The sequence below is a fragment of the Gorilla gorilla genome, chromosome 13, assembly GCF_029281585.2.
Source record: "Gorilla gorilla gorilla isolate KB3781 chromosome 13, NHGRI_mGorGor1-v2.1_pri, whole genome shotgun sequence".
NCBI classification, from domain to species: Eukaryota; Metazoa; Chordata; class Mammalia; order Primates; family Hominidae; genus Gorilla; species Gorilla gorilla.
The window spans coordinates 109,909,734-109,935,794 of NC_073237.2; the positions used below are offsets into that span (position 1 = coordinate 109,909,734).

General features: G+C 52.8%; 1 protein-coding gene across 14 annotated transcripts in view; it reads left to right on the forward strand.

Moving 5' to 3' along the window:
* The window catches only part of RGS3 (regulator of G protein signaling 3), a 152,929-nt gene that overhangs the window by 117,419 nt on the left and 9,449 nt on the right, over window positions 1-26,061 (forward strand). For 7 of the 14 annotated variants that reach the window (XM_063696667.1, XM_031014559.3, XM_063696668.1 and 4 more), the window contains one exon: window positions 21,143-22,120. In XM_063696667.1, the coding sequence (XP_063552737.1) occupies window positions 21,143-22,120 (978 nt within the window). Of the gene's footprint in view, window positions 1-2,643; window positions 3,424-19,762; window positions 19,936-21,142; window positions 22,121-26,061 lie in introns of those variants that run through there. The other 7 variants (XM_063696674.1, XM_063696671.1, XM_019033927.3 and 4 more) reach the window with 7 other exon arrangements.

Sequence of the window (26,061 nt, forward strand, 5' to 3'; positions counted from 1 at the left end):
AAATCAGCTGGGTGTGGTGGCGCGCGCCTGTAGTCCCAGCTACTCGGGAGGCTGTGGCATGAGAATTGCCTGAATCCAGGAGGCGGAGGTTGCAGTGAGCCAAGATCATGCCACTGCACTCCAGCCTGGGTGACAGAGCAAGACTCTGTCTCAAAAAAAAAAAAAAAAAAAAAAAAAAAAGAAATCATATCTGATAGGGTTATGAGGATTCAATCAATCAATCCATCAATCAGTAATCAGAAAGTGCTTAGAGCATTGCTGTCATGTGTCAGATAAATGTTTGTTATGTATGAAATATGTGGATCAGTGATTGGGGCCCAGGTCCTGAGTACCCGGGTGCTGACCCCTGGGCCTGTGGGCCCACCTAGATCTTACCACTCTCTAGATCCCAGTTTCTCCTGTACTGAACAGCACCATCATTTATGTACCTCTGAGAAGCACTGGGATGTGGTGAACGGAGCACTGGACTGGGAGTTAGCAATCCCAGCCCTGCCACTCAGTTGCTGTGTTTCTTTGGGAAAGTTACTTTCCCTCTCTGGGCCTCAGTTTCACTGACTGTAAATGGGAAACAACAGTGAAAGATCTCCAAGGGCCCTCTGGCTTAGAAAGCCTGGCTGCCAGTGACTCCCCTATCCTGCCCTAGGCTATACACTGGGAGGCCCCCCAGCCCTGTTGATTTGTGTCTGGAGCTATGGGAGGCAGAGGGCAGTGGCTGCCCCAGGGCTCCTCCAGCCATGGGATGCTCCCCTATCCTGGCCTGGCAGGCTCTGGGCCTTGGGGCACTGAGCTGCTCTACCGTTTCCTCACCAAGCTGTGGTCCAGAGCATTGATGAATGTATTCTGGACTCTTTCTGGACCCAGCCCACTGGGTTGGCAGAGCTGCTTTGCCCATCACAGCATAGGGTGTAATTTTGGAGTCATTAGTCTCACTCCATGGCTAATGTCTGCCTCCCTCACTGGACTGTCAGCTTTGTGAATGCAGGGCCCTGCCTATTGTTCTCTACCAATCCCCAGGGCCTAACACAGAGCCTAGCACAGAGTCTACGCTCTGTAACTGTTTGTTGATTGAAAGAAGGTGACAACTCAGCTGAAGCTCGAGGGCACCTCTGACGTGAAGGAATCCTATATTCAGGCTCCCCACCCTAAAAAATCTTATCCCACACACCAGAAATTCCATCCTGGAAACCAGCCAGCCTCATTGGTGATTGGTTAGTTCCATCAGAATTGGCCATCTCTTGAGACTCACCTCCTTAGCTTCCCAGGCCAAGGGTGAATCCTGCTTTTCAGGAGCCAGCAGGATGACAGCCTTCCAGTCTAGAAGGTTCCTAGGCCCTGCAAGGACTGCCTTGGTTCTGCCCCCAGGGACAAGATGAAACACTGGTTGGAGTTTGTAAGTGACCAACTCAGAGGAGGGCTATTCTGAGTTGACCCGATAAAGAATGTTTTCTTGTAGCAGTGTGCATGTATATGCTTGTGTATGTGAGAGAGTCAGGAATACAGAGTCAGAGATAGACAGGGGCAGGGATACAGGCAGAAACATCCCGAGACCCTGGGGGGTCTCTACCGTAGGGAGAGAAAGAGACAGAGACACCGTGCTTCAGCCTAGGTGGCCAAGGTGGGTGGGGTGGGCACGGGAAAATAGAGGCTCCTTCTGTCCATTTTTTCTGTGCCATCATCCCAGGATGCCTGCTGCTCTCGTGGGAGCCAGCCACAAGTTGGGCATTCCCAACTTGGGCCTCAGGGACAGCCCAGGGTGCATTTGTCAACATCATGACAAACTGCAGCACCAGAGAACAGCTCTGTGCTGGCACAGCAGCGTCTTGCAGTTGTCTGGCTGTATGGTGGTTAAGAGCGGGCATGGTGAGTAGGAGCAACTAGTTTTCAGTCCTGGCTATACAGACAACTGGCTATGTGACTGTGGGCAACTTCCTTTGCCATTCTGTACTTTGGACTCTTCATCTGTAACTGGGGTAATCATAGTCCTCCCCTCCTCACAAGCTGCTGGTGAGGATTCAGTGAATTAATGCAGGCAGAGCTCTGGGAACAGGGCCTGGCACGGAGTTCATGCTCAAGAAAGGGTAGCCAAGAGCCAGCTCAGAGAATCCTCTATTCATCCCACAGGTGGGCAGGTCAAGGTTAGCAGCCTCCTTTTACAGATGAAGAAACCAAGGCTCAAAGAGGGGAAGGAACTTGCTCAGTGACACCCAATTAACCAGTGCTGGAGCTGGAACTGGAGCTGGGGACCCTCTCCTCCCAGTCCAGGGCTTGTTCCACTGCCCCCGCAGTTCCTCCTTGGGGATGTCTCTGTCATTCAGGGCTGTCACTCTCATTATAGCCAATATTACTGTAACAGGATGTTACAGTCCAAATTGCCCTCCCAGCCGGCTGTCTCTGGGAGAGGAAGCCCCAGGTTCTCTTTCCACATAGGATTCTGCAGAGTTTAGCATTCAAAGATTCAGCTGTGTGCTGGGAAGGGACTGAAGCTGCCACCCCCCACCCTGGGGGCAGTCGCATTCTGGAAGTCAGCGTGTGCTGGCTGCAGGAGCCTGGGTTCAGTTGCAGCCTCCCACTGGGACAGGAACAGCGTCGGGGTGGGGGTGTGACAGGGAAGCCTCAGTGCCTCGGTGCCTTGGTGATTGGCTTGGTCTTGCAGGGAGCGGCTGCTGGCAGGCCGGCTGGAGGCGGCTTTGCGCTGTCCCAGCCTGGGAGCCCTCAGGATGTGTGTGGGGTGGAGCCTGCTAGGGATCCCAGTGCCAGGGGGTGCCGTTGTGAGGGATGGACGCCTTTCCCCCGGGGCAGCACTTTGGGGCCAGCTTGGGCCCTGGGGATGAGCCACAAGGGACCCACAGCCTATGCGTGTGAGCATGTAACCCGGGAGCCAGCTGGGCCCCTCGCGGGGTGGGCAGAAGGACGGGCTGGCCCAGGACCCTCTTCTTTGAGACATCCCGGACTCCATCTCGGATGAAAGTGCTTTGAGAAACCACAGAGTTTTCTGTTTAATGGAAGAAAGAAATCCAGCCTCTCTCCAGAGTGGCGGTGGCCGGCTGGACAGGGTGTGTGTTTGGGAAAGGCACTGGAGGAGGAGGAAGAGGAGGAGGACAAGTAGGAGGAGGAGGAAGAGGAGGAGGGACGGGTGATGCAAGGGTTTTGAAAGCGCTACCTAGATGTGGGAGGTGGAACCTGGTCATTTGGTTCTGCTTTTCCTAGCAGGTATCGCTCCCCTGGGGAACTTGGGTAAGTCCATAAATAGCTCTGCTGACACAAAGGAGCTCTGTCTGGGGAAGGCAGCCGCTTGACACGGCCGCCAGGAGCTGCCACAGCCACGGCCGCCCGCCTGCGGGAGGAGCCGGGTGGAGACCTGGGCGGGCGAGCTGGCAGGAGCGGCAGCCAGGAGTCGCCTGGGTCCCTGCTGGAGTATGCTGGGTAGGTACCTTGGTGACAGGACTGTGTGTGTGGTGGGCGGGCGTCCAAGCCACCCTGTGCCCCTGTTTCTATTGTTTCTTCCCCAGGGCAGCCATTGATAGGCATGTTGCAACCAAACCATTTGTGCTCTGTTCTGAGGTAGCTCTATGTGTGTGTGTGTGTGTGTGTCTGTCTGTCTGTCTGTCTGTCTGTCCATCTGTCTGTCTCAGGGGCTGGGAGCCCTGCAGGTTTTTGGGGATGCTTCCTCTGTTGGCTGCTCCCCACTTCTAGGCTGGACAGCCAGCTTTTCTTTCTCAGAGAAACAAGAAATGTTTGGTGGCCAAAAAGTCGGGACACTGCATGGGAGGGGAGCGCTCAGTCAGCAGGGTTGGCTATTGTATCAGGGGTGCTGGCCACACACCAGGCACCAGGGATGGAAGCTCGTGTCTAGTTTCACTGGCCGGGGAAGAGGTGGTCTCTGGAACTAGTCTCAGCGGGTTGCCTTTGGTCCCTGAGACGGCCTCTGCTGAAACGTCCACTGGAAACACAAGTAAAGATGCTTTGCTTCTGACCTCCAACCCCATGGGAGAGGGCCTGCACCTGCTCCCTTGGCTCCAGCTGAGACCCATCAGGCAGGGGGTGGTGGTAGAGACAGGCTCGCACCACAGAGCTGGCCACTGTGAGCAGACAGAGGCTAATTCTTTTCCTAGCCTGGAGGGTCCACATCTCTATTCTTGTTCCGAGGTGTCCAGGAAGAACCCTTGAACCCTAGGACTCAGGGCAGGAGGATAAATCTGGACCCAGAAAGGGGAGGAGCCTTGTCCAAGTTTGAGCAGCAGGTCTGTGGCTGAGCAGGGACCAGGATAGAGGACTTCTGCCTCCTAGAACAGCAAGAACAGGACATGTGGGAAACCATTTCCCTGACCTGAACTAAGTATTATAATTCAGCTTCAAATCTGACCCTCCTGACCTGAGAAGCTTGGTACACCAGGCCCCACAGAGATGCTTGAAAACTTTCCACATCCTGCTGCCCTCAGGCCTTCGGGCTGGGTGGCTATCTGGCTTCCTCTCCCAGTGCTAGAGTGGGTACATCTCCTCAAGGGAAGGAGCTGCAGAGGCTGCCCTGCTGGTGCCTGTGGGATCCCAGCCAGGGCACTGCAGGCATAGTCAAAGTTTCCACCAAGGCCCCTTGAGTCCTCTGTGCCCAGCCAAGGGGCATCTCCCCTCTTCCCCAGCCCTAGCACGTGGTGTGGCTTAGCCTAGGGCAGGCCCTTCAGGGAGCCGAGTTCCACAACAGGGCTCATTGCAAGCCCAGACTGGCTTCTGAGAAGCAGGCAGATTGTGAGGATGAGGCAATTGAGGCAAGTGACCACTCCTCGTGAGAAGTCTCCAGGGCTTTGAGCCAGAAATTGTTGATGGGGCTTCTGATTATAAGTATGTGGTATCAGTGAAATCATTGCACTTCCAGGCTTCCTTTGCACATGTCTTTGCACATGCTGTTCCAGCTGCCTGGAAACCCCTCCCCTCCCCTCCCCTCCCCCTCCATGTCTTATTTTATCCAAACTTCCACAACTAGAGCAAATACTCCAGCCAGAATGAGTCTGTCCATTGGTGGTGGCACCCATGGATATTGCTTTGTGTCCTATGTATGCAGAATCTGGGCCTTATTCATTCCTTAGTCGCAAGGACCTGGCCAGGGGCCTGGGGCATGGTTGGAGAGGGGCGTTGCATTGTCCTGGCTAGGGCAGGTTTTCTTTGAGGACAAACAGTGACATGCAAGTCAGCTGTGTCTGCCCATCTCCTAGCTCTGTGCCTGGCATAGAGGGCCTGTCGGGGAGCCCCTTTAGGAGAGGCCTAGGCTCTGAATGTCAAAGTTACATCCATAGGGCCAAGGGATGGGGCTGGGTTTGATAGGAGGTGAGGCAGGGAGAATTTTGGCTTCATCCTGGCAGAGACCATAGGGAGAATCCACTCAGAGGTTATGCTAGGCTAGGTGGAATCCACAGCATAGCCTGGGCCATGGAGGGTGGAGGGGATAGCCCCGGCTGGTTGAAATGCAATGCTGAAGGACCTTTGCACAGACTACAGGGGGTTGGAGCTCAGCTCCCTGGACCCTCCTGGGATGGTGCCAACCAGAGTAGGTCTGGGGTTATTGATCCTCAAGTCAGTGGTCTGTGTGGCTCCCTCAGAAGAGGCACAGCTGAAGAGAGAGTGCCTATCCCCAGCTGGGTCCCTGGGGGCCTTGAGAGCTGCTTCCCATTGGCCTCTTAAGGCCCTGGAGATGGCAGTCTCTTTGCCTTCTATTAGGTTGGTGTAAAAGCAACTGCGGTTTTTGCCATTAAGAGTAATGTAAAACCGCAATTACTTTTGCACCAACCTATAGATAGCTAGATAGAGAACTGAGGCAGGAGAGGAAGGACACTTGCCTGAGGTGACATGCGACTCAGCAGGAAATCAGGGACAAGAACTCAGGTTCCCTTGCCCAGGCCTCTCTGTACTGCACCAACTGGATGTCTCAGAGTATCCAGGTTTCATCTTGGGGCTCTCTTTTTTTTTTTTCTGGACTCACCAGTGACATGTCCCTTTTGGACCTTCGGGCTTACTGACTAGAGCCCTGCTATCCTCTGGGAAAAGCAGCATGTGCAATAGACAAAGCCCCTTGGTCGGTGGGCTGGAGACTGCGGCACCTTCTCGTCCCTTCTTACTGATGATTTCAGGCAAATATGCCTTGTTTCTCACCTCAGTTTCTCCTTTGTAGCAACTAGGGACTGGACCAAGTATTGCCAGGTGCCTTCCAAATATCCAGTTCTCTGATTCTTTGCAGGCCGTCTCCTCTTCCTGGCTTCCAAAAGTCAATGGTCAGGGCCAGGGCTTGGTGCAGCAGAGAAGCAGCCCCCAGCCTGTTCCCCAGGCACCTCTGGGCAGGAGCCTTCTCATGCAAGCTGCAGCCCAAGCCGAAGCTGGGAGGTTTGTTGTTGTTTGTGGAGCCAGGCGGTTTCCAAGATGTCATTGCTTAGGGAAAACCATCATTCCTCCCAGGAATAAACAAGGCTGCTTATGGCTCAGCCCCCTAAGCCTGGAGAAGCTGGAGCCACTCACAGCAGACCAGCCAGGCTCAGCCCCAGGGAGTGCTGCCTGCCCCTGCACAACCAGCTGTACCCTGGCTTCCAGGATTGGAGTGGGGATGGGGGCAGGATGGTGGGAGGTGTGCTAGAGCCATAAGCCTCTTGGGAGATCAGAGCTTCCGGGCACAGATGAGAGGGAAGAGGGTCCCAGGACACCCTCTTCCTTCTGGCAATGGGCCTAAGTCATCACTCGAGATGTGTGGATAGCTGCCAGGTATGCTCCAGATGGCCCAGGGCTTCTCCCCTCTCCCTGCCCTCCATGGGCCAGCCCGCTTGCACCTGGCACCGTGGCTCAGGCTGCTGCTGGAGAACTGTCAGCGGCTCCCAACTTAGAAAGGGAGGTGTGTATTTGGAACTGGGCATGCTTTTCGCCACATAGCCAGGGCTGTCTGTGGTGTCCTCAGTTACCTCTTACTGGGGTTAGCTTTGGGCAAACAGCAGAGCTCGGGGACTCAGGGAAGGGTGGCAGAGGGCAAGGGAACAAGGAGAGAGGCAGAGAAAGGTCTTGGCAGTGCCTCTGGGGACCACATGGCTGGCAGGAACCTTGACAGCAGGCTGAAGGCAGCCAGGAGAAGGACTGTGGAATGGGAGGTGGCATGGCTATGCCACCCCTCAAGTCAAGGGTTGGAAGCAATGTTCAGCCAGGCCATGAAATCTTCACTTCTCAGACCTCACTTCCTGCAGTTCCCAGTTGATTCAAATAGCAGCAGCTCTGTACTGTCCTCTCTGCCTCTCTCCCTTCCGTGTCTTTCCTTCCTTCCTTCCTTCCTTCCTTCCTTCCTTCCTTCCTTCCTTCCTTCCCTCCTTCCTTCCATGTGTGTTAAGCACCTACTGTGTGCCATGTACTTACAAATTACTGGAGGCATAGATCTAAAAGGCCCAATCTTTAATCTAGTGCCAGGATGCTCAGGTAATGGACAGTAACAACACAGCTTTAATGGAGAGGCATGGGGTGGGAGGGGGGTGCTGTGGGACTCCCCAGGGAAGCACTCAGTTCAGCCTGGGAGCCTCAGCAAAGCTTCCTACAAGAGGTGAAGCTGCATGTGATTGTACAGATGCTTGCCCATTGAAGAGCAGGTCTCCATCCCAGTCTATCCACCCCTCAGAGGTGTAGACGTGATTCCCGCCTGTCCATGGAAATTGCTTTTGTGTGTCCAGCCACATGCTCCTCCTTGTCTAGGGAGGTTGTATAGGAATATGGGCTCTGGACTTGAGGGAAGGATCTCTCCTACCTTACAGTCTTGTGCTCTTGGACAAGAATGGAGCTTCTCCTGCCTTCATGTCCTCAAGCAGTGGTCTAGCCTCCTCGAGTTAAATGAGATAATAGCTGTAAAGCACTTAGACATGTTTCATGTGAATGGATTCTGTGTCCTGCTAGCAGTGGGAGTGCCACTAGCGCCCATCTCATAGGTGGCTGTTATTAAATGCAGCGATGTAGGTGAGGTGCTTGGCATGGATCTGACACTGAGCAGGCATTCAGGAGGCAGCACGGCAGCATTCTGCTGGAGGGAAACAGTTGGAATGCGCAATCAGAGATGTGTACAAAGCAAGGAGCTCACCGAGAAGCAGTGAGCCTCAGCCCAGGGAGCAGAAGAGGAGACACTGGGATGAGGGGTTTTATTTGTTTTTAAAATAAACCTTTTAAATTGAAGTGCAGCATACTTCCAGAAAAATTAGAAGAATACAGCCAATGAATTTTCCACAAAGCGTAGCACCCATCCAGGTCAAGAAATAGAACATTCTGGTACCCTAGGAATCCCCACAAATAACCCTCTTTTAGTTACTATGACCTCAAAGGTAACCCCGTCCTGACTTCTTTTTTTTTTTTTTTTGAGGCAGAGTCTCACTCTGTTGCCCAGGCTGGGGTGCAGTGCACTGCAACCTCCATCTCCCAGGTTCAACTGATTCTCCTGCCTCAGCCTCCTGAGTAGCTGGGATTACCGGTGCGTACCACCATGCCCGGCTAATTTTTGTATTTTTAGTAGAGACGGGGTTTCACTATGTTGGCCAGGCTGGTCTCGAACTCCTGACCTCAGGTGATCCGCCCTCCTCAGCCTCCCAAAGTGCTGGGATTACAGGCATGAGTCACTGCACCCGGCCCTTGTCCTGACTTCTCTCATTGATGAGCGTAGCCTATCCTTGAATTTTGTGTAAATAGAATCATTGGGTACATATTATTTCATGCTGACTTCTTTTGATCAGCATTTTGATGGCAAGATTCATCAGTAATATTGTATCAAGTTTTATTTTGTTTATTCTTGTTGCTCTGTGGTATTTCCTTGTGTGAATATACCACCACAGTTTATCTAATCTACTGCTGATGAACATTTGTGTTGTTTACAGTTTGAGGCTATAATGAATGGTGCTGCTATGAATATTCTTGTACTTATCTTTTGATGTACTATGTATGCTTCTGTTAGGTGAATACCTAAGTTTTGCAATTGCTGAGTCATAAAGTTGTACAGAGTTAGCTTTAGTAAATACCATGATATTATTTTCCAAAGTGTGACAGGAATATACTCCCTTCAAGCTGTACATGAAAGAGCCTATTATTCCATGTCTGTACCAACATTATTGGTATTAGATATTGTGATATCTAATTGTGGCTTTAATTTGAATTTCCTTGATGTCTGGTGAGGTCGAGTCCCTTTTTCATGTGTTGATTAGCCATTTGGATGACCTCTTTTGAAAAGTGCCTGTTCAAGTCTTTCCCCCATTTTCCTATTGGATTTTTTTTTTCTGATTAACTTGTAGGAGCTTAAACGATACTGTAGATATGTGTTTATTGTTGGATGTGCACATTCCAAATATCTCTTCCCACTCTGGGATTTGCCTTTTCACTCTCTTAAGGGTATATTTGAAGAACACAAGTTCTTAATTTTAATGCAGTCCAATTTGTTAATCTTTTTTCTTTTATGGAGAGTGTTTGTTGAGTCCTGTTTCTCTGCTTATTACAAGGTTATGGACATATACTTTTATGTATTCTTTTAGATGTTTTATGTTTCATATTTAGATCTAAAATCCACTTGAAATAGATTTTTATCCACTGTATGAAGTAGAGGTCAAGACTCATTTTCTCTGGATAAATATTCAAAGTATTCAAAATCCATCCTGTCTCACTATAGGGCAATGTCACCTTTGTCAGAAATTGAGGGGCAATACGTGGGTGGGTCGCTTGAATTTTGAAGGATGAGTAGAGCTTCAGCAGGTGGACGGGGGAGGGGAAGGTGCTCTAGGCAGGACGTACAGTGTGAACATAGGTTTAGAGGGGCCTGAGGGTAGAGTGTAGCAGACTGGCTAGAGGGAAAGGAGGAGAAACGGTGTGGTGGAGAGGTTGGCGGGGGCAGAACACACAGGGTTAGAGGATGGGACTTTATCCTAGAGGGATGAAGGCATTTTGAGCAGGAGACCAATATAGGCAAGTTGGTGCAGGGCCAAGGGAGATAAGAGAAAGTCTCATGACAGAGGGAGGCAGGAGGGTGGGTTTGGAGAAGACTGTAAATTCAGCCAAACCTAGCCCTGACATCACCCCCAAGCAGAGATAGGGTGTGCCTGCCTCAGGAGGCAGCGGTGAGGCTGAGTGTGCCTGAGGCTTGGGAGGGTGACCTTCGGCCACAGGGTTGTGGCTTAGTCTCATGTCCACATGTCCACTCCAGTGTCCTCAAGTGAAAAAGCCTCTTTTTTTTACTGGATGGGCACCCCCCACCACCCAGTGCCCCCAGCGCTGCAGGCCCTGAAGGGGGAGGGCAGTGGGGCAGACTGGGGCAGACAGATAAGGCAAGGGGGTGTATCTGGAAAGGGGGACCTTTCTGTTCCTCCTGCCCTTGATGCCCCCACAAGGAGACCTGGCTATGCATTGGGCCCTGAACTCTGGTCTTTCTAGGCTAGCTGAGATTCAGAACTGGACAGACATGCTGGGAAGAGCAAGACCCAGTGAGGGGAGTGATTTGGCCCAGGCCATGTAGTGAGCCAGACTGACCCAGCCTAGGGGCAGGCTGAGCACAGACTCATCTGCCTTCTCAGCTTCCAAGTTTCCTCCCCTGAAACCTGCAACTAATAGGACTCCTGTCCTAGGCTGCTGTAAGGGTCAGAATATGTCAAGTGCCCTGTCCCGGAATTGGATGCAGGAGAGGGAGCTGATGATGTTGATGATCGTCATGAGAGTAACAATTATGATTACAGAAATTGCAGATGCTTATTGAGCACTTACTAGGTGCCAGGCCCTATGCTAAGCCCTCCTCACAGAGCTGTGATGTGGGTACTCAGTATTCACATTGCCATTTTACAGATGAGGAAATCGAGCCTGAATAGGTTAAGCAGCCTGTGCAGGTACCTTGACGTAGGAGGTGGCACAGCCAGGGTTTGAAGCTTGATTTGCCTATCTCCAAGCCCCAGTTGTTCATCAGCAATAGGCTTCCCTCCTTCCACCTCTGGCTATCAGTCCTCCCTATTCTTAGAGCTGTTGCTTGGAGTAAAACCTTAGTTTTTGGGTTGGTCCCTGGTGCCCACTCATGAGAGAGTCAAGCTGTGGAGAGGAAGGCAAGGAGCAGAGGGGTACCACCATGGGCTACTGTGTGCCAGGCACTGCCTCCATATGCCCCATAGCAGCCCTGTGAGGAAGCGGCACGCTGGCTGTGAGGGAGGCGGCACATGGATAGGAATTGGGATTCACCCCCAGGCCCTCCTGCTTCCAAAGGCTGACCTCATGACTGCAGTGCTATTTGTGTCCTTCCCTGAGGTCATCCTGGCATGGCAGAGCTTCTTTGATTAACCTAGCGTAAAACATCACAGAGAAGCCACACGCTTCTAGCTCTCCCCACCTGGAAGGGGACCCTGGGAGGGAGAGGATTTGGGAGGGTCACTAGGTGTACAGAATTCTGCAGTGCCCCTCCCAACACCAGGTGTCAGTCTCCTGCCCCTCAATCTCCAACCATGTGGAGTCCGAGTGGGGCCCCTGCGTCTGGTATTGCTCTCCACTGCCTAGCACAGAGCCAGGCCCAGGTTTGTCCTCAGGAAGCATCCTTTGAAGGAAGGGAAGGAGGAAGTGAAGAGGGCAGGAAAGGAGATCACAGAGGAGTAGAAAGAGCAGGGCTTTGGAGTCAGGCAGACCATGGTTTCAATTCTGACTCTTCCACTGACTTGCTTTTTGATCTTGTGTAAGTTACTTAATGTCTCTAACTCCTAGTTTTCTTATTAAAAATGATACTGATCTCATAGGATTGTTGGAAGTAGAGCCTAAAGTATAAAACAACTGTCACAGTGTGTGGCGTGCAGTAGATGCTCAGTTAATGATCTCTCTCTCTCCCCTATCTTTGTCATCATTATCTGTTTTGAACACCTCTAGCTTCACCTTCCTTACCTCTGCAGCGCTAAGTAAACATTGCTTTCAGGGTAACGTTGGAATTCCTCAAAATATCCATGCTCCTGCCCCATCCAACCACCTCCACTTCCTTGAATGTTCCCTGCTGGCTCTGGCTCAGCCTGGAATATCCTGTCCCATCTTTTCCCCCCTATTACCTCCTCCCAGAGCCATCCTAGTTGTCCCTGCTGCCTCTACTTCCACAGCCTCCTAGCATGGTAGCAGGTGGGTGAGAGATGGATCTGGCATCTCCAAGGCAGAGAACATGGCTTGTTGCTGTTTGGCAGCAATAGCCAACACAGGCCCTGGCACATGGCTGCAGCTCTGTAGGTATTTGCTGAGTAAGTCTTGGGGGAAATGGTGTGAATGAGCCAGACATGATCCTGATGAGCCAAACAGGACCTTCCCAGGGCCATGACAGCAGGGCAGGCTGGGTCTTGGCAGGGGAGCAGAGAGCCTTCTAGCCAGGGCATCCGAGGCAGATTGAACCAGTGCTCACAGGGATGGGCAGGAAGTAGACTTGAGGGATAGAGAGCTTAGGGAAATGAGAGGTCCCAGCACACACACACGGAGCAGGCAGAAAAGCAGGGTGCCGGGTGGGAAGGGGAGTGAGGATGGAGCCCACAGGCAGACTGGTTCCTCAGCAGAGCCCCAGGGGGCCTGGAGTTCCCCTTCTCACAAGGCATCAGTCACCACTAGCTCAGGAAGAAGCTAGGAATCCCGCTGCTCTCAACTCTCAACTCTCTGCTTTTCAGAGAAGAGAGCTGGAGGAGTAGAAGGGGTGTTTGGGGTGGTGGGTGGGGACAGAGACTACGAGTCCACCCATGTTGAAGCAGTGGTGTCAGAAATGGAGGCGAGAGGAGAAGGGACCTGGTGAGGGGGTGACAGGGCAGCACCGTGCTGAAACCCAGACCCCGGGAGCCGCCTCCCCGCCCTGGGAGAAGCTGGGCATCCAGGCAGGCGGTGGTGGGTCTCCAGCAGGCTGCAAGCGGCATGTCCTTCTGGCTTGGTCAGGCGATAGCCAAGACTAGGAAGGTTTTCTGAGGGGGCCCTCGTGTCTCCTCTTTCCTCAGGGATTCCCTTTCTGTGAGTGTTGGCTTTGTCCTGAGAGTCCCTGCGCGGGGGTGAGCTAACCTTCTGTGCCTCAGTATTGCTTTCTGTAGAGTGGGTGCACTCCCTGCTGTGGTGTGCCGCCCTCCTGAGCCTCTGACAGAGGAGCTTCAGTCTGTGGTCGAATTCTTCCTTTGCCCCTCTCTCCTCCTGCAGTTGGGACTCTGTTTAGGGAACATGAATGGGTAGCTGCCTCCAGGGAACTTGCCAGCTCCCCCGTCCTGCTCCAAGGTCATGCCTCTTCTGCACAGGCTCCCCACTATAGAGACGGTTCTATGTGTTGGAACTGGTCCTGGGCGAGGTTCTGGGCTGGATTTTAGTGCTGATTCTGTTGTATGACCTTGGCCTTATCACTTCCCTTCTCTGGGCCTCACGTAACAGACAGTCACCTTGCCTGTTACCTGACGCCACTCTCCAGAATTGTCTCGTCAGTCAGAAAGAAGTAAAAAGGCCTGGGCCTTACTCCTAGGGACTGTGATGCAGTAGGTCTTAGATTGGGTCCAGACAGGCATTTTTAAGATACTCCTCAGGTGATTCTAAAGTGTACTTCTCCGTTAAGAACCAATAGTCTAGGTCGGTGTTTTTCAAACTTTAATGTGCAAATGAATCTCCTGGGATCCTATTAAAATGCAGGTTCCGATCCAGTGGGTGTGAATTGAGGTTTACGAATGTGTATTTTATGAGGTCAGGAGATCGAGACCATCCTGGCTAACACGGTGAAACCCCGTCTCTACTAAAAATACAAAAAATTAGCCGGGCGTGGTGGCAGGTGCCTGTAGTCCCACCTACTTGGGTGGCTGAGGCAGGAGAATGGCGTGAACCTGGGAGGCGGAGCTTGCAATGAGCTGAGATCACGCTACTGCACTCCAGCCTGGGCGACAGAGCGAGACTCCATCTCAAAAAAAACAAAAACAAAAACAAAAACAAAAAAATGAGTGTGTATTTTATATAAGCTCCTGGGTGATGCTGCTGCTGGCTCTTGGGCTGCACTTTGAGGCTAAGAGTCTAGATGGTCCTGTGAAGTTCACTGGATTGTTCTTTCTTTTTTTTTTTTTTTTGAGACAGAGTCTTGCTCCGTCACCAGGCTGGAGTGCAGTGACGTGATCTTGGCTCACTGCAACCTCCGCCTCTGGGGTTCAAGCCATTCTCCTGCCTCAGCCTCCCAAGTAGCTGGGATTACAGGCGCCCACCACCACGTCCAGCTAATTTTTGTATTTTTAGTAGAGACGGGGTTTCACCATGTTGGCCAGTATGGTCTCGATCTCCTGACCTTGTGATCTGCCCTTCTTGGCCTCCCAAAGTGCTGGGATTACAGGCGTGAGCCACCGCACCCAGCGATTGTTCTTTCATTCATTTATTCATTCAAACACTTCAGGTGGGGAGTGGTCAGACGTGAGGCTAGAGGGAGACAGAGCCCAGGGTCTTCCAGGGCTACAGAATTTGGACTTTATCTGAGAGGTATTGGGGAGCCAGCCACAGCAACGTTTTAAGCAGAGGAGTGACAAGTTGAGGTTTGCATGGAGGCAGCTCCCCTGACATAGCACAGAGAATGGCCAGTGGGGTCTGCACCACCACTGTGAGCCCCACATCATCCTGGTGGGGGATGACGGTGGTCTAGAGGGAAGTGGCAGCAGTGGACATGGAGAGAGTAGAAACATTCTTTTTAAAAAAGATTAATCAACTTTTTAATTTTTTAATTTTTTACTTTTGAGACAGAGTCTCACTCTATTGCCCAGGCTGGAGTGCAGTGGTGCAATCTCGGCTCACTGCAACCTCTGCTTCCTGGATTCAAGCAATTCTCCTGCCTCAGACTCCCAAGTAGCTGGGATTACAGGTGCACGCCATGTTGCCTGGCTAATTCTCGTATTTTTAGTAGAGACAGGGTTTTACCATATTGGCCAGGCTGGTCTCGAACTCCTGACCTCAGGTGATCCACCCGCCTTGACCTCCCAAAGTGCTGGGATTACAGGCTTGAGCCACCGTGCCTGGCCTCAACTTTTATTTTTTAGAGTAGCTTTAGAAATTAGCGCAAAGTACAGAGAGTTCCAATATACTTTGTCCTACTTATTGCCAACTTCCCTAGTAAAAAGATCCTTGAAGTTGTATAAGTGATGATCAGGATTTGAGGATTGACCATGGGGGTGGTCACGAAGGAAAAGGAGAAAATGATGGCCAGTTCCCTGGTTTGGGCAACTGATGGTGGCTTCATTGATACAGGGACCATTAGAGGAGGAATGATGGACTTGCGGGGAGATCACACATTCAGTGTAGGGCTTGTAGAGTTGGGGGTACTGATGGGATATGCAGAAGGAGGTCTCCATCCATGTCCCTGGGCTGCAGCCACACAGCTGTCCTCTGTCTCAGCAGCATGCTAAGGCTCTTCCTGGCCCGGGGCTTTGGCCTATGCTGCTTCCTCCCCTAGTGAGCCCCGCCCTGCCCCTTGAGCAGATTTCAGTCTCCAGCCATTCCACAGGGCGGCCTTCCCAACACTCCCCTGGACTCTCTCACAGCACCCGAGGGTTTTCCTTCACACTGCAGATCTTGGTTTCTGTTTATCCTGTGTTTATGGCAGTGATGACTTGGTCAATATCCCTCCTTCCTCTCTAGTTCGTAGGCTCCACAAGGACAAGGATCATGTCTTTCTTATTCTTTCCTTTATGCACAGAGCCTAGAACAGTGTCTGGATGCAGAACTATTCCATGAGGATTTGGTGAATACTTGCCTGTGGCATCTCAACTCAGGAAAGGGGTCGGGGCTGGCAGAGTGGACTGCGAGTCATCAGTGGCCAGATGGTGCAGATAGCGACTGTGGCCCGGGGAGTGGATGGGTTCCCAAGGGAGTGGACAGGACTGTGATGAGAGGGGCCCTGCAGCAGATCCTGATGGACATGCAGACAGGCCCACAAGAGGGTGGAGAAGGGGTGAAATTCAGGGAGGGAGATGTTAAGGCCACGCTGTGCTGGAGTGACCATGGCTATCGTTTATTGAGTGCTCATGTGTGCCCTCATGGTGCTGAGCTCTGGATACTCATTAGCTCATTTATTCCTCTAACAACATTGTGAGGAGGTTCTAGAAATCCTATGTTATGGCTAAGGAAACTGAGGCACAGAAAGGTTAAGCCAAAGGTCACCCAGCAAGTAAGTGTGAAGTTAGTATCTGGAGCTCCCCCTAATGTAAGTACTTCCTCCATCCTCCTGAATTTTGCCAAACCTGCTGCGTTGGAGACAGTGGAGGTAGAGGGGAGAGGAGTATGGCCTGGAGGGTCTCTGAGCTGGTGGTGGAGGAAGCACTTGGGGGGGGGGTGCCAGCCTCTGGGTGGTCAAGAGGCCAGCCCTGGAGGGGCTGGGCTGACGCTGAGCCAGGAGAGCTAAGTGTTAGCTGAGCCATCAAGGTTCCTGGAAGCTAGCACTGAATCAGGGACCTGAGGCTTAGGGAGCCAGAGCATGCCAAGCTTGAAGGAACAGCCCATCTTGAAAGCCTGGGGGTCCAAGGCAGGGCAGGAATTCTAACCGCCTCTCCCTTTCTCAAAGGACTTTACAGTTCACAGAGCGCCTTGCTGCCCTTTCTCAGACTTGGTCCCCTTAGGTCTCTGGCACAGGAAGCAGCAGGCATCCTCACCCCTTTTCATGGCAGAGAAAACCAAGCTTGGAGTGGGGTAGCTTGGGATCACACAGCTAGCAAATGATGGAGTGAAGATTCCAGTCCAGGTCTTCTGGCTGCATGTCCAGTGCTCTGTCAGTAAAATCCTGGCTGTTAAGGGCCACCCTGAGACAGAGGCAAACCCCACTTTACACCCCCTAGTGCAGGAAGTGGTTTTCAAGGGCAGATGCAGAGCCCGGCATCCGTGGTGGCTGTGATGAATCATCGGAGTGAGAGCTGCAGGTTGTCCCTGGGTCAGCAAACCTGGCTGCTCAGTGAGTAGCTGTGTGATGTTGGACAAGTCACTTCCAGCAGCCCACCACTACCCCCAACCCAACATCCGGTGGGCTTCTGGGGCCCAGGAGCCAAAGCTGGTATGAGTGTGAACTCTGGGTGTCATAGCTGCCATCCCTCCTTAGCCTATTCCGAGCTCTGGATTGGATTTGGGAGAGGATTTGATTAGGTCCTAAACAGTGGCTCCATTTAGAGGGCCTGGTTCATTTCCTGTGTGCTTACAGCAAATGAGACATGGGCAGAATTAACCTGGTCCAGCCAAGCCAAAGAAGTGATGGATGGGAAAGACACAGACCCCCACCTCGGGAGGGCGGGGCAGTGGCTTCCAGCACTGTGGACCCAAGGCCCTGGGTGAGCAAGCTGGTCTTCCTGGGGCGCCCTGGCTGGATTCTTGTTACTTCAGCTGTTGCAACAGCTGTCTCACTGGGTCCCCAGCTGCCTGTACTTCCTCTATCAGAGCAGTCCCCATGCTCCTTCAGACTAGTTGTCTAACCTCTGTTTTTTCTGCTTAACTGAGGGCAGAGATTGTGTCTGACTTGTTCCCTGCCGTCCTCCTAGTACCTACCTCAGTGCTTGGAGAATGCATGAATGTATGCGTGCCCCAGTCCTCCCTGCCATCCACACATCCTGCCCACATTCCCCAGAGCAGCTTTGACACAGCACAGCTCTGCCTGTGGCATTTCGTTGCTCACAGGGCAAATCCCATGCCCACCATGTGTTCTGCAACCTCCCCCTCATCTTTGCCTCCCCTCCTGCCCTAATTTTCTCCTACACTTGCCACCCTCCCACCCCTGGGTTTCTCGGGTTTCCTATAATTGCTCCGGAGCTCCTGTCAAACCACTTCCCACCCCAGCTCTCCCAAGAACAGGGGCCTTACCAAACCTGCACGCAGTCCCTGCTCATACAGGCCTGCCTGGGAGCACAGAAAGAACCATGAGCTCTGGGCCCTGTTCGCCAGCATCTGCTGATGTGGGATGCACCCAGGTGAGGGGCCTCAGGCAGCACTCCAGGCTGTTCCTCCTCCTTCTACAGCCCTCTGAGGTCCCCAAACACTTGTGTGTAAGGCTCCAAGGAAACAGGGAGAGACCCTGGGCAGGAGATATGAGTTCTAATCCTGCATCAGCCTCTCATTCTTAGGTAATTCCTTTACCCTCTGGGACCCCAGGTTTCTTATCTCTAAAATAAGACCACTGATAGCTCCCATTGTATCAAAAGCTTTTCTAGGGCCAGGCACTGTGAGGAGACTCAAATAGTCCTGTGAGTCCAGTGTGATATCACTGGGCTCAATTCCAGATGAGGAAACGGAGGCTCTGAGGTGTTGAGAGGCTTGGCCAGAGTTGCACAGCTAAAAAGTGGCCCCATTGGGATCAAAATCAGCCTGGCTCGGTTATCTGAGCACATAACCACTGGGCCCTCTGAGAGCCCTTCCGTCTTGGTTAGTTTCTCGGCTGATCTCTCTGGGTAGGTGCCCTCTGGGGGCAGTACCCCTGCCTGAGCGGCACTTCCCCTCCTGGCTTTGTTTGGTTTGGCCTCGATTTAGAACAGGGTTGGCAGAGGCAGGCTGACTTGCATTTCTGGTTTTGGGTTTGTTGCTGCACTTTCCCCAAGGGGTGGGCGGGCTCCGACTGACAGTCACCACTGGGACAGGCCTGGGCCCCACCCTCACCACCCAGGAAAGGGGAAATGCGGCCTGCTCCCCACTCAGTGCCACTCCGTGCCAGGCCCTGAGGGCACCCGGTTGCTGCTTCCTTCCGTCTTTCCCCAAGGACTATCAGAGGCAGGTGGCTGGGCCAGGGGGTGGGTCGGGGGGAGGTCTGGCCATGTGGTAGGGTGATAGGACTGAGGGGCCCCAGGGAGCTGGCTGCAGGGCAGTTTGTTTCTCCTGATGGAGAATGCTCCCTGGTGGGTGGGGCGATGGGCTGGGGACTGGTTTGTTCATGGGGACAGAGATCAGAAGTGGGCTTGAGAAGAACAGGGCCAGAAGGCCTGGGCTCTGGCCCCAGCCTAGCCCCTGATTTGTGCAGGGTGGCTTTGGGCAAGTCACTAAGTCACTGTCCAGACTGGGCCCTCAGCCTTCCTGTCTACCCAATGGAGGGTCTTTCTGTCCACCTGGGAACAGCCTGATAGGACTGAAGCACAGCCCTTAGTTTCCAGATGAGAATTCTGGACTGGAGGCCCTGACATTACAATTGCCAACACTGAGTCTGGTGTTTGGCAAAATTTGGGGTATGTGGGAAACACGTGCCGCTGGTTGAGGTCCTTAACTTCAGAATTTCCCTCTAGATCAATGCTTTTGAAAGCACTAACTCCAACACCACCATCTTCTGTAGGAGCTTTCCAGCTTTTGCAGCATACGCTCCTGATCTGTTACTCAGGCATGCTGGTTATCCCATTTCATAGGCGGACACCTTGAGGCCTAAAGGTTGGTGACTGGCTCTACCTGACACCTCTGTGTGATTCTAGGTTGCCCCTTGCTCCTCTCTGGGCCTCAGCCTTTCTGTCTATGCAGTGGGGATTTCAGATCGCTGTTGTTTCAGAGTCTGAGGCTATGAGGTCTGAGAGGGCCCTTGTGTGGAGTCACCTCTGAGCTGCAGGCAGGATTTCCAGGGCAAGAAGGCCACAGCATCAGCAGGCACCTGTCTTTGGCCTGTGAGCCATAGCCTAAGGCGTGCCCTTCCCGACCTTGGCCAGATCACGCTAGAGTCCTCCAAGGCCTCCCCTCCCTTGCCCAGCCACCTTCTCCGCTCTGCAGGGCTCCACTTTCACTTTCACACTCCCAGGCTGTGGCTCTTACCCGTGCCGAGCTTTCACATCCGCTCACATCTGTGCTCCCAGATGCCAGCGTGACCCCCGACACATGTGTGCAGCAGCCTGCAGCTGCCCCAAGCCATGGCTGAACACTGACTCCCAGCTGTGGGGCTTCACCATTACAGACTCCCCAGGGCTTCAAAGACTTCTCAGCTTCGAGCATGGCCTTTTGGGTGTCAGGGCAGCTGTACAATAGTGGGTAAGTCATCGGCCTTTGGGCTCAGTTTTCTCATCCATCAAATGGACATTAATGATTTCTACAATGAGAGCTCTTAACCCATGTTCTGGGGGTACTTACCCCTGAAGTTTTCTGCCAGTGTGCGCGTGTGCCCGCAGGTGCACACATTCCCAAGCATCTGTTCAGTTCCCGAGTATGGGTGAGGTCTTTCCCTTTCATTAGTTCTCAGCAGCTATGGCTTCTTGAAGACAGAACCTGGGCTCTAAATAAATAGTTCCAGCTCCGGCATTCCTGGTCCTTGACTGGGAGGGGCCCACCCCAGACTTGAGAACTGCCTCCCTGTGTGGTTGTGGCACCATGGACACTCCTGACTTTCTCGGGTCCCCAATCTTCTGGTGACATAGCTGCTATTCAGACTTTCATTAAGAGAAATGTTTTTCTCTTTGCACATGAAATCTACTGTCGAAACTCAGCAAAACCCCCTAGGATCCCGAGGGTTGTGTGTGAGGCAGGAGATGCTGTGTTTTTTGAGGAATCCCTGAGCTTCCTCCAAGCAGTTTAAAAATCCCTGGGTGGGTGATTCTTCAGGGAGGTTCCGTGTGTCTGCGACATCTGGTGAGTCCAGGTGTGGACAATATTTTAAAGTTCCGGTTTCATTCCAGTTTAATAGTTTCAAAAAGATACTTAAGCATTCAGAGCACATTCTTGTTTGAATGACTCATTAGGATTTTTTAAACTTGAGTTCAGGTAGAAGACACCCTGGGCTGGGTTCAGTGACTGCCCTGGCTTGGTTCTGGTCCATAAGCAGAGACTGCCTGGTTCTCCTTTATCCCCAGAGGCAACTTTGACCCTGTTTCCTTTTCTGTAAAATGGGGACAGTGATGCTTCTTTTATAGGGTTGTCGGGAAGGACACATAAGAGAGTGGGGTCAAGCTGGCCTGGCACCTGCCAAAGCAGGAGCTGGATAGACAGTGGTTATCTCTCCCTCTTCTCCTATAAATGACCAGCTGTGTTTTTGATGGAGCAGAAAGTTCAAGCAAGAAGACAGGGTGAGAACTGTTACACAGCTAAGTCAAAGGGGCTTTGGGGGTTCCATCTGGCACCTCAGCTTTCAGACTGGGGGCCCGGGGTTCAGGCCACTGCCTGATTTCGTGTCAGCTCATGCATGGTGTCTGGCATCTTGGAGCCTCCTCTTCTGAACTGTTTTTGTTTTCTTTTTGTTTCCCAGATGTTTGAGACGGAGGCAGATGAGAAGAGGGAGATGGCCTTGGAGGAAGGGAAGGGGCCTGGTGCCGAGGATTCCCCACCCAGCAAGGAGCCCTCTCCTGGCCAGGAGCTTCCTCCAGGACAAGACCTTCCACCCAACAAGGACTCCCCTTCTGGGCAGGAACCCGCTCCCAGCCAAGAACCACTGTCCAGGAAAGACTCAGCTACCTCTGAAGGATCCCCTCCAGGCCCAGATGCTCCGCCCAGCAAGGATGTGCCACCATGCCAGGAACCCCCTCCAGCCCAAGACCTCTCACCCTGCCAGGACCTACCTGCTGGTCAAGAATCCCTGCCTCACCAGGACCCTCTACTCACCAAAGACCTCCCTGCCATCCAGGAATCCCCCACCCAGGACCTTCCACCCTGTCAAGATCTGCCTCCTAGCCAGGTCTCCCTGCCAGCCAAGGCCCTTACTGAGGACACCATGAGCTCCGGGGACCTACTAGCAGCTACTGGGGACCCACCTGCGGCCCCCAGGCCAGCCTTCGTGATCCCTGAGGTCCGGCTGGATAGCACCTACAGCCAGAAGGCAGGGGCAGAGCAGGGCTGCTCGGGAGATGAGGAGGATGCAGAAGAGGCCGAGGAGGTGGAGGAGGGGGAGGAAGGGGAGGAGGATGAGGATGAGGACACCAGCGATGACAACTACGGAGAGCGCAGTGAGGCCAAGCGCAGCAGCATGATCGAGACGGGCCAGGGGGCTGAGGGTGGCCTCTCACTGCGTGTGCAGAACTCGCTGCGGCGCCGGACGCACAGCGAGGGCAGCCTGCTGCAGGAGCCCCGAGGGCCCTGCTTTGCCTCCGACACCACCTTGCACTGCTCAGACGGTGAGGGCGCCACCTCCACCTGGGGCATGCCTTCGCCCAGCACCCTCAAGAAAGAGCTGGGCCGCAATGGTGGCTCCATGCACCACCTTTCCCTCTTCTTCACAGGACACAGGAAGGTGAGAAAGCTAAAGGGGGAGGGAGAAGGATACATGCAATGTGGGGAGGGCTGGCCCAGGGGCTGCAGGGAATGAGAAGTCACCATGTTCCACCCCCACTATCCTGGCAGCCTCCCAGTGAACTTTCCACCTGTTGGACAGAAGATAAAACTGAGGCCCAGTGGGACCAAGAAGGCAGAGCATGGACTTAAACCCATGACTTTAGGATTCCAGATGCTGTGTTCTTATAGCTCCACTGGTCCCCACAGAAAGCAGAGCAGGTGTAGCTTAGCCCAGGCCATTGCGTATTTGGATTTAAAAGATCTGAGATAGTAGCTGGAGAAATAGAGTTACAGCCTAGCCAGACTAGAAATCCATCAGCCGGTCACAATGACAACACACATTTATTCCGTGTCCACATTATCCTAAACAGTTTACATTAACTCATCAACTCTCACAACAGCCCTTTGAAGTAGATAGTATTTTTGTGCCCATTTTACAGCAGAGGAAACCGAGGCAAAGAGAGGTTATCTAACTTGCTCCAGGTTACACAGTGTATCAGTGTCTGAACTAGAATTAGAATCTGGTTCCAGGGCCAGTGCTCTTAACCAACCACCACACAGTTTGCCTCTCGTGAATATTTATATGTAGATGAATAAGTATTTATGGATTTCCTGCTGTGTACCAGGCCCTGCGCTCTGCAACACGGCAGGAGCCACAGAAGTGTGTGAGGCTGGTCTCAACCTGAGAGAAATAAGTTACCTGTGTGAGCCTTGAAAGTGGCCTAACAGTGAACAGATTGCGCCATGATCTTGAAGCCTACCAGCTAGTTTGGGTCTGGGCTCTGTTTCTTACTATGTGGCTTTGGTTGAGTCACTCAACTCCTCTGAGCCATAGTTTTCTTCTCTGAAAAGTAGGGGTTAATAACACTCACATCCCAGAATGGTTGAGGATGAATGGAAGAGGCTGGTGCCTGATAACACTAGCCGCTTGAGAGGCGGCCCTCAGGGAATGCTGGGCCCCACTCCTTGTCTTGAAATGCAACAGCCAGTGCAAGGTGTTGGTGTGAGGCTAGGTGAGTAGGGGTGGTCAGTGCCCATGGAGCACAACTGACTCAGAGATCTAGAACTTCAGGAGGACAGACCCCAGGGCCTAAAGCCATCAGGGAAAGCTTCTGGAGGAAGATACCTCTCAGCTTGGCCTTGAAGGATGAACAGGATTAGAATAAACAGAGAGGTAGAGGCAGGCATTCTTTGGCTAGAGCAGAGCATTCCTAAAGGGCAGATGCCTGGCACAGGTGCTGCTATTCCTCCCTCCAACCCATGGCAGACATCATTAATGGATTCCAGCATACTTCCTCACCAAGTTGGGACATGTCCTCAGAAGCCTGCTTAGCTTCTTAGCCACTAGCAAGAAGGCAGACTTGCCTTCTGGGGAGATGCCTTCTGCTGAAAGCTAGTCATTCTCACAGGGCAGGCTGGGGCCCTCCAGAAAAGGGTCTTGAACTTTGGCCTTGGAACTAAATCTCAGTTTCCTCATCTGTAAGCGTGTGTGGTTCTCACACTGTGGTGTGCTCCGGAATCACCAAGGGGAGGTAATTAATATGTGATTCCTAGTCCCCATACCCAGAACTCTGGAATCAGAATCTCTAGGGGTGGTGCCCAGACCCCGTATTTTAAACATGCCCCGAGGGATCATGATCTTGCCAAAGTTTGAATATCACCATCTTAGGCCATTTCTTGATGGTTTCTACAGGAGAGAGTCCGGAACGCTGTCCTTCCAAGGCAAGGCCTCAGGCTCACTCAGATCAGACCTGGCCACTCCTCTTTGGAGGGCGGTTGAGGCCCACCTGCCTTGGGCTTCCCAATCCTGATTCCCCCACTACACCCTTCCCAGTTCTATTCCCCTCACCACACTTGCTCCAATAAAACTATTTATATACAGATAAATTCACACACATTCATGCGTATGCATTTATCTAATTCCCCAGCTCAGTTGACCTTGGCTCCTATTTTGGGACACATACTCCTGCCTGGGAGTCTAGCAGGCCTGGACCAGCTCTCTCTTGCCTCAGCTTCCTCCTTTGGGTGCCCAAGGTTCCCACTGGCACCCTCCCCTGTCCCACCAACTTTTAGCCGGTCACTTCCTTTCTTGGGTTTGAGTGGCTGAGCTGGCAGAGACATCAGAGGCTGCCCCCAGCCTGGTGGTGGCCACCCTTCCGTGTGGCTTCCACACACCAGTTCCTGAGCCCTTTGCCATTCACATCCTGCCCTCTTCCACCAGTAGCTTCAGTAGGAAACTTGTCAAGAGGAGATGAAGCCCCGGATGGGACAAACACTGTGGTCTAGCTCCATCTCTTACTGGTACTGGGCCTTGGGCAAGTCCCTGCTCCTCTGTGAGCCACGGTTTCCTCCTTGGTGAAATGGGTACGGTAATAATGCGTCCTTCCTAGGGTTGCTGGGAAAATTAAATAGCTTAACACAGGTAAAACATTTAGGGCAGTACCTGGTGCTCAGCACCTGGTGGGTGCTGCATAAATGGTAATCATGTTATGTGGAGGGGGAGGGGGAGAAGAGCTGTAACCAGGGTAGTACTGGCTGTGCCGCCATTCAAAGTACCACCAGACCCCATTTCTCACCTTCCTGACACTGCTGCAAGGTGGACAGGCACTTGTCTTACAGTGGGAGGCTGAGGCTAGTGAGAGATATTTTGTCCCCAGCCACACAGCAGCAAGTGATGATGGCACTGGACAAGGCCTCACCATTGTCTAGTCAGTCCTCTGTGGCTCTGCCCTAGACTCTGCGACCTCATGCTGATGAGGGGCCGGGGGTGGGGGACTGGCAGAGGGACAGCGGCGGGTTCCCCCATGACTTCTATCTTCCTGGCTTTGGCCTGGCTCTTCTGGGAGGGTCCCCTGATGCTGATGGGCCACTATTCCTAGGCAATGCCAGGCAAGAGGTGAAGAGGGGAGGGGTGAAGTGTTCAGGCTGTGGAGTCAGACAGACCCAGGTTCAAGTCTCAGCTCTGCCTCCTCCTCCCTGGCTCTGAGACCTTGGCCAACTTGCTTCTTTCTCTGAGCTTTGGTTTTCTCTTATTAATGGAACACGGAGTCCCCCGGGAGTTGTCCCAAGGGTTCCAGGGCGCAGTACATAGAAAGCTTGGGCTGGTCATTTGTGCTGCTGTGCGGATAAGCTGAGGCTGCCCAGAGTACATGCTGCCTGCCACAGGGTGACATTCAGTCTCGACGTTGTCTCCGGTCCACACCCCTGTTATCCTGCCCTCTTATGTGCTGAGCAATTTCTACTGTGAGTAGGAATGTCAGAACAGGCAGACCTCAGAGATGGTCTGCTCGACCATGGTGATCTCACAGATGGGCTGACTGAGTCCAGAGAGGGAGAGCCCCCTCCCCCCACTCCCCGCCATGGTTCTCCAGCTGGCCATCCCCTGGGTGTGGCGCCCTGTGCTGAATTGAGTGGTCTCATGGTGCCCCCTGCCGCCAGACCCCTGCCTTCCTGGCTGCTCCCTGGAGGCCCTGCAGAGCAGATCACAGGCCTTCTTCCTGGGGAGTCAAGGAAGCCCCGGAGAATAATTGTGTTTGGGTCCAGGATGCTGCCATTGAATTCTAGTCCAGCCTATCTGGCTCAGCACAGAGGGTCATGGGCTATTCTTTGACAGTGAGGAGACCACAGGCTGCAGCCCTTCCCTGGCCGTGCTTCCTTCCTCCCCTGCAGGGGACTGACCTGGGCAGAGGTGGTCCACAGAGGGTGCCAGCCCTGTTTCACTAAGCTCCCACGTAGGTCAGAGATCAGACGAGAGGACCCCAAAAATGCCTTCCAGCTCCAAGACGATAATACCTTCAAGCCTCCTATTTTTAAAAAGCCTAAAGAATTATTTCGGATGTGTAAACAAGTAAGTATAGAGTTTAAATCCACTGTTTCCACGTGGTTCCATGGGGCCTGCCA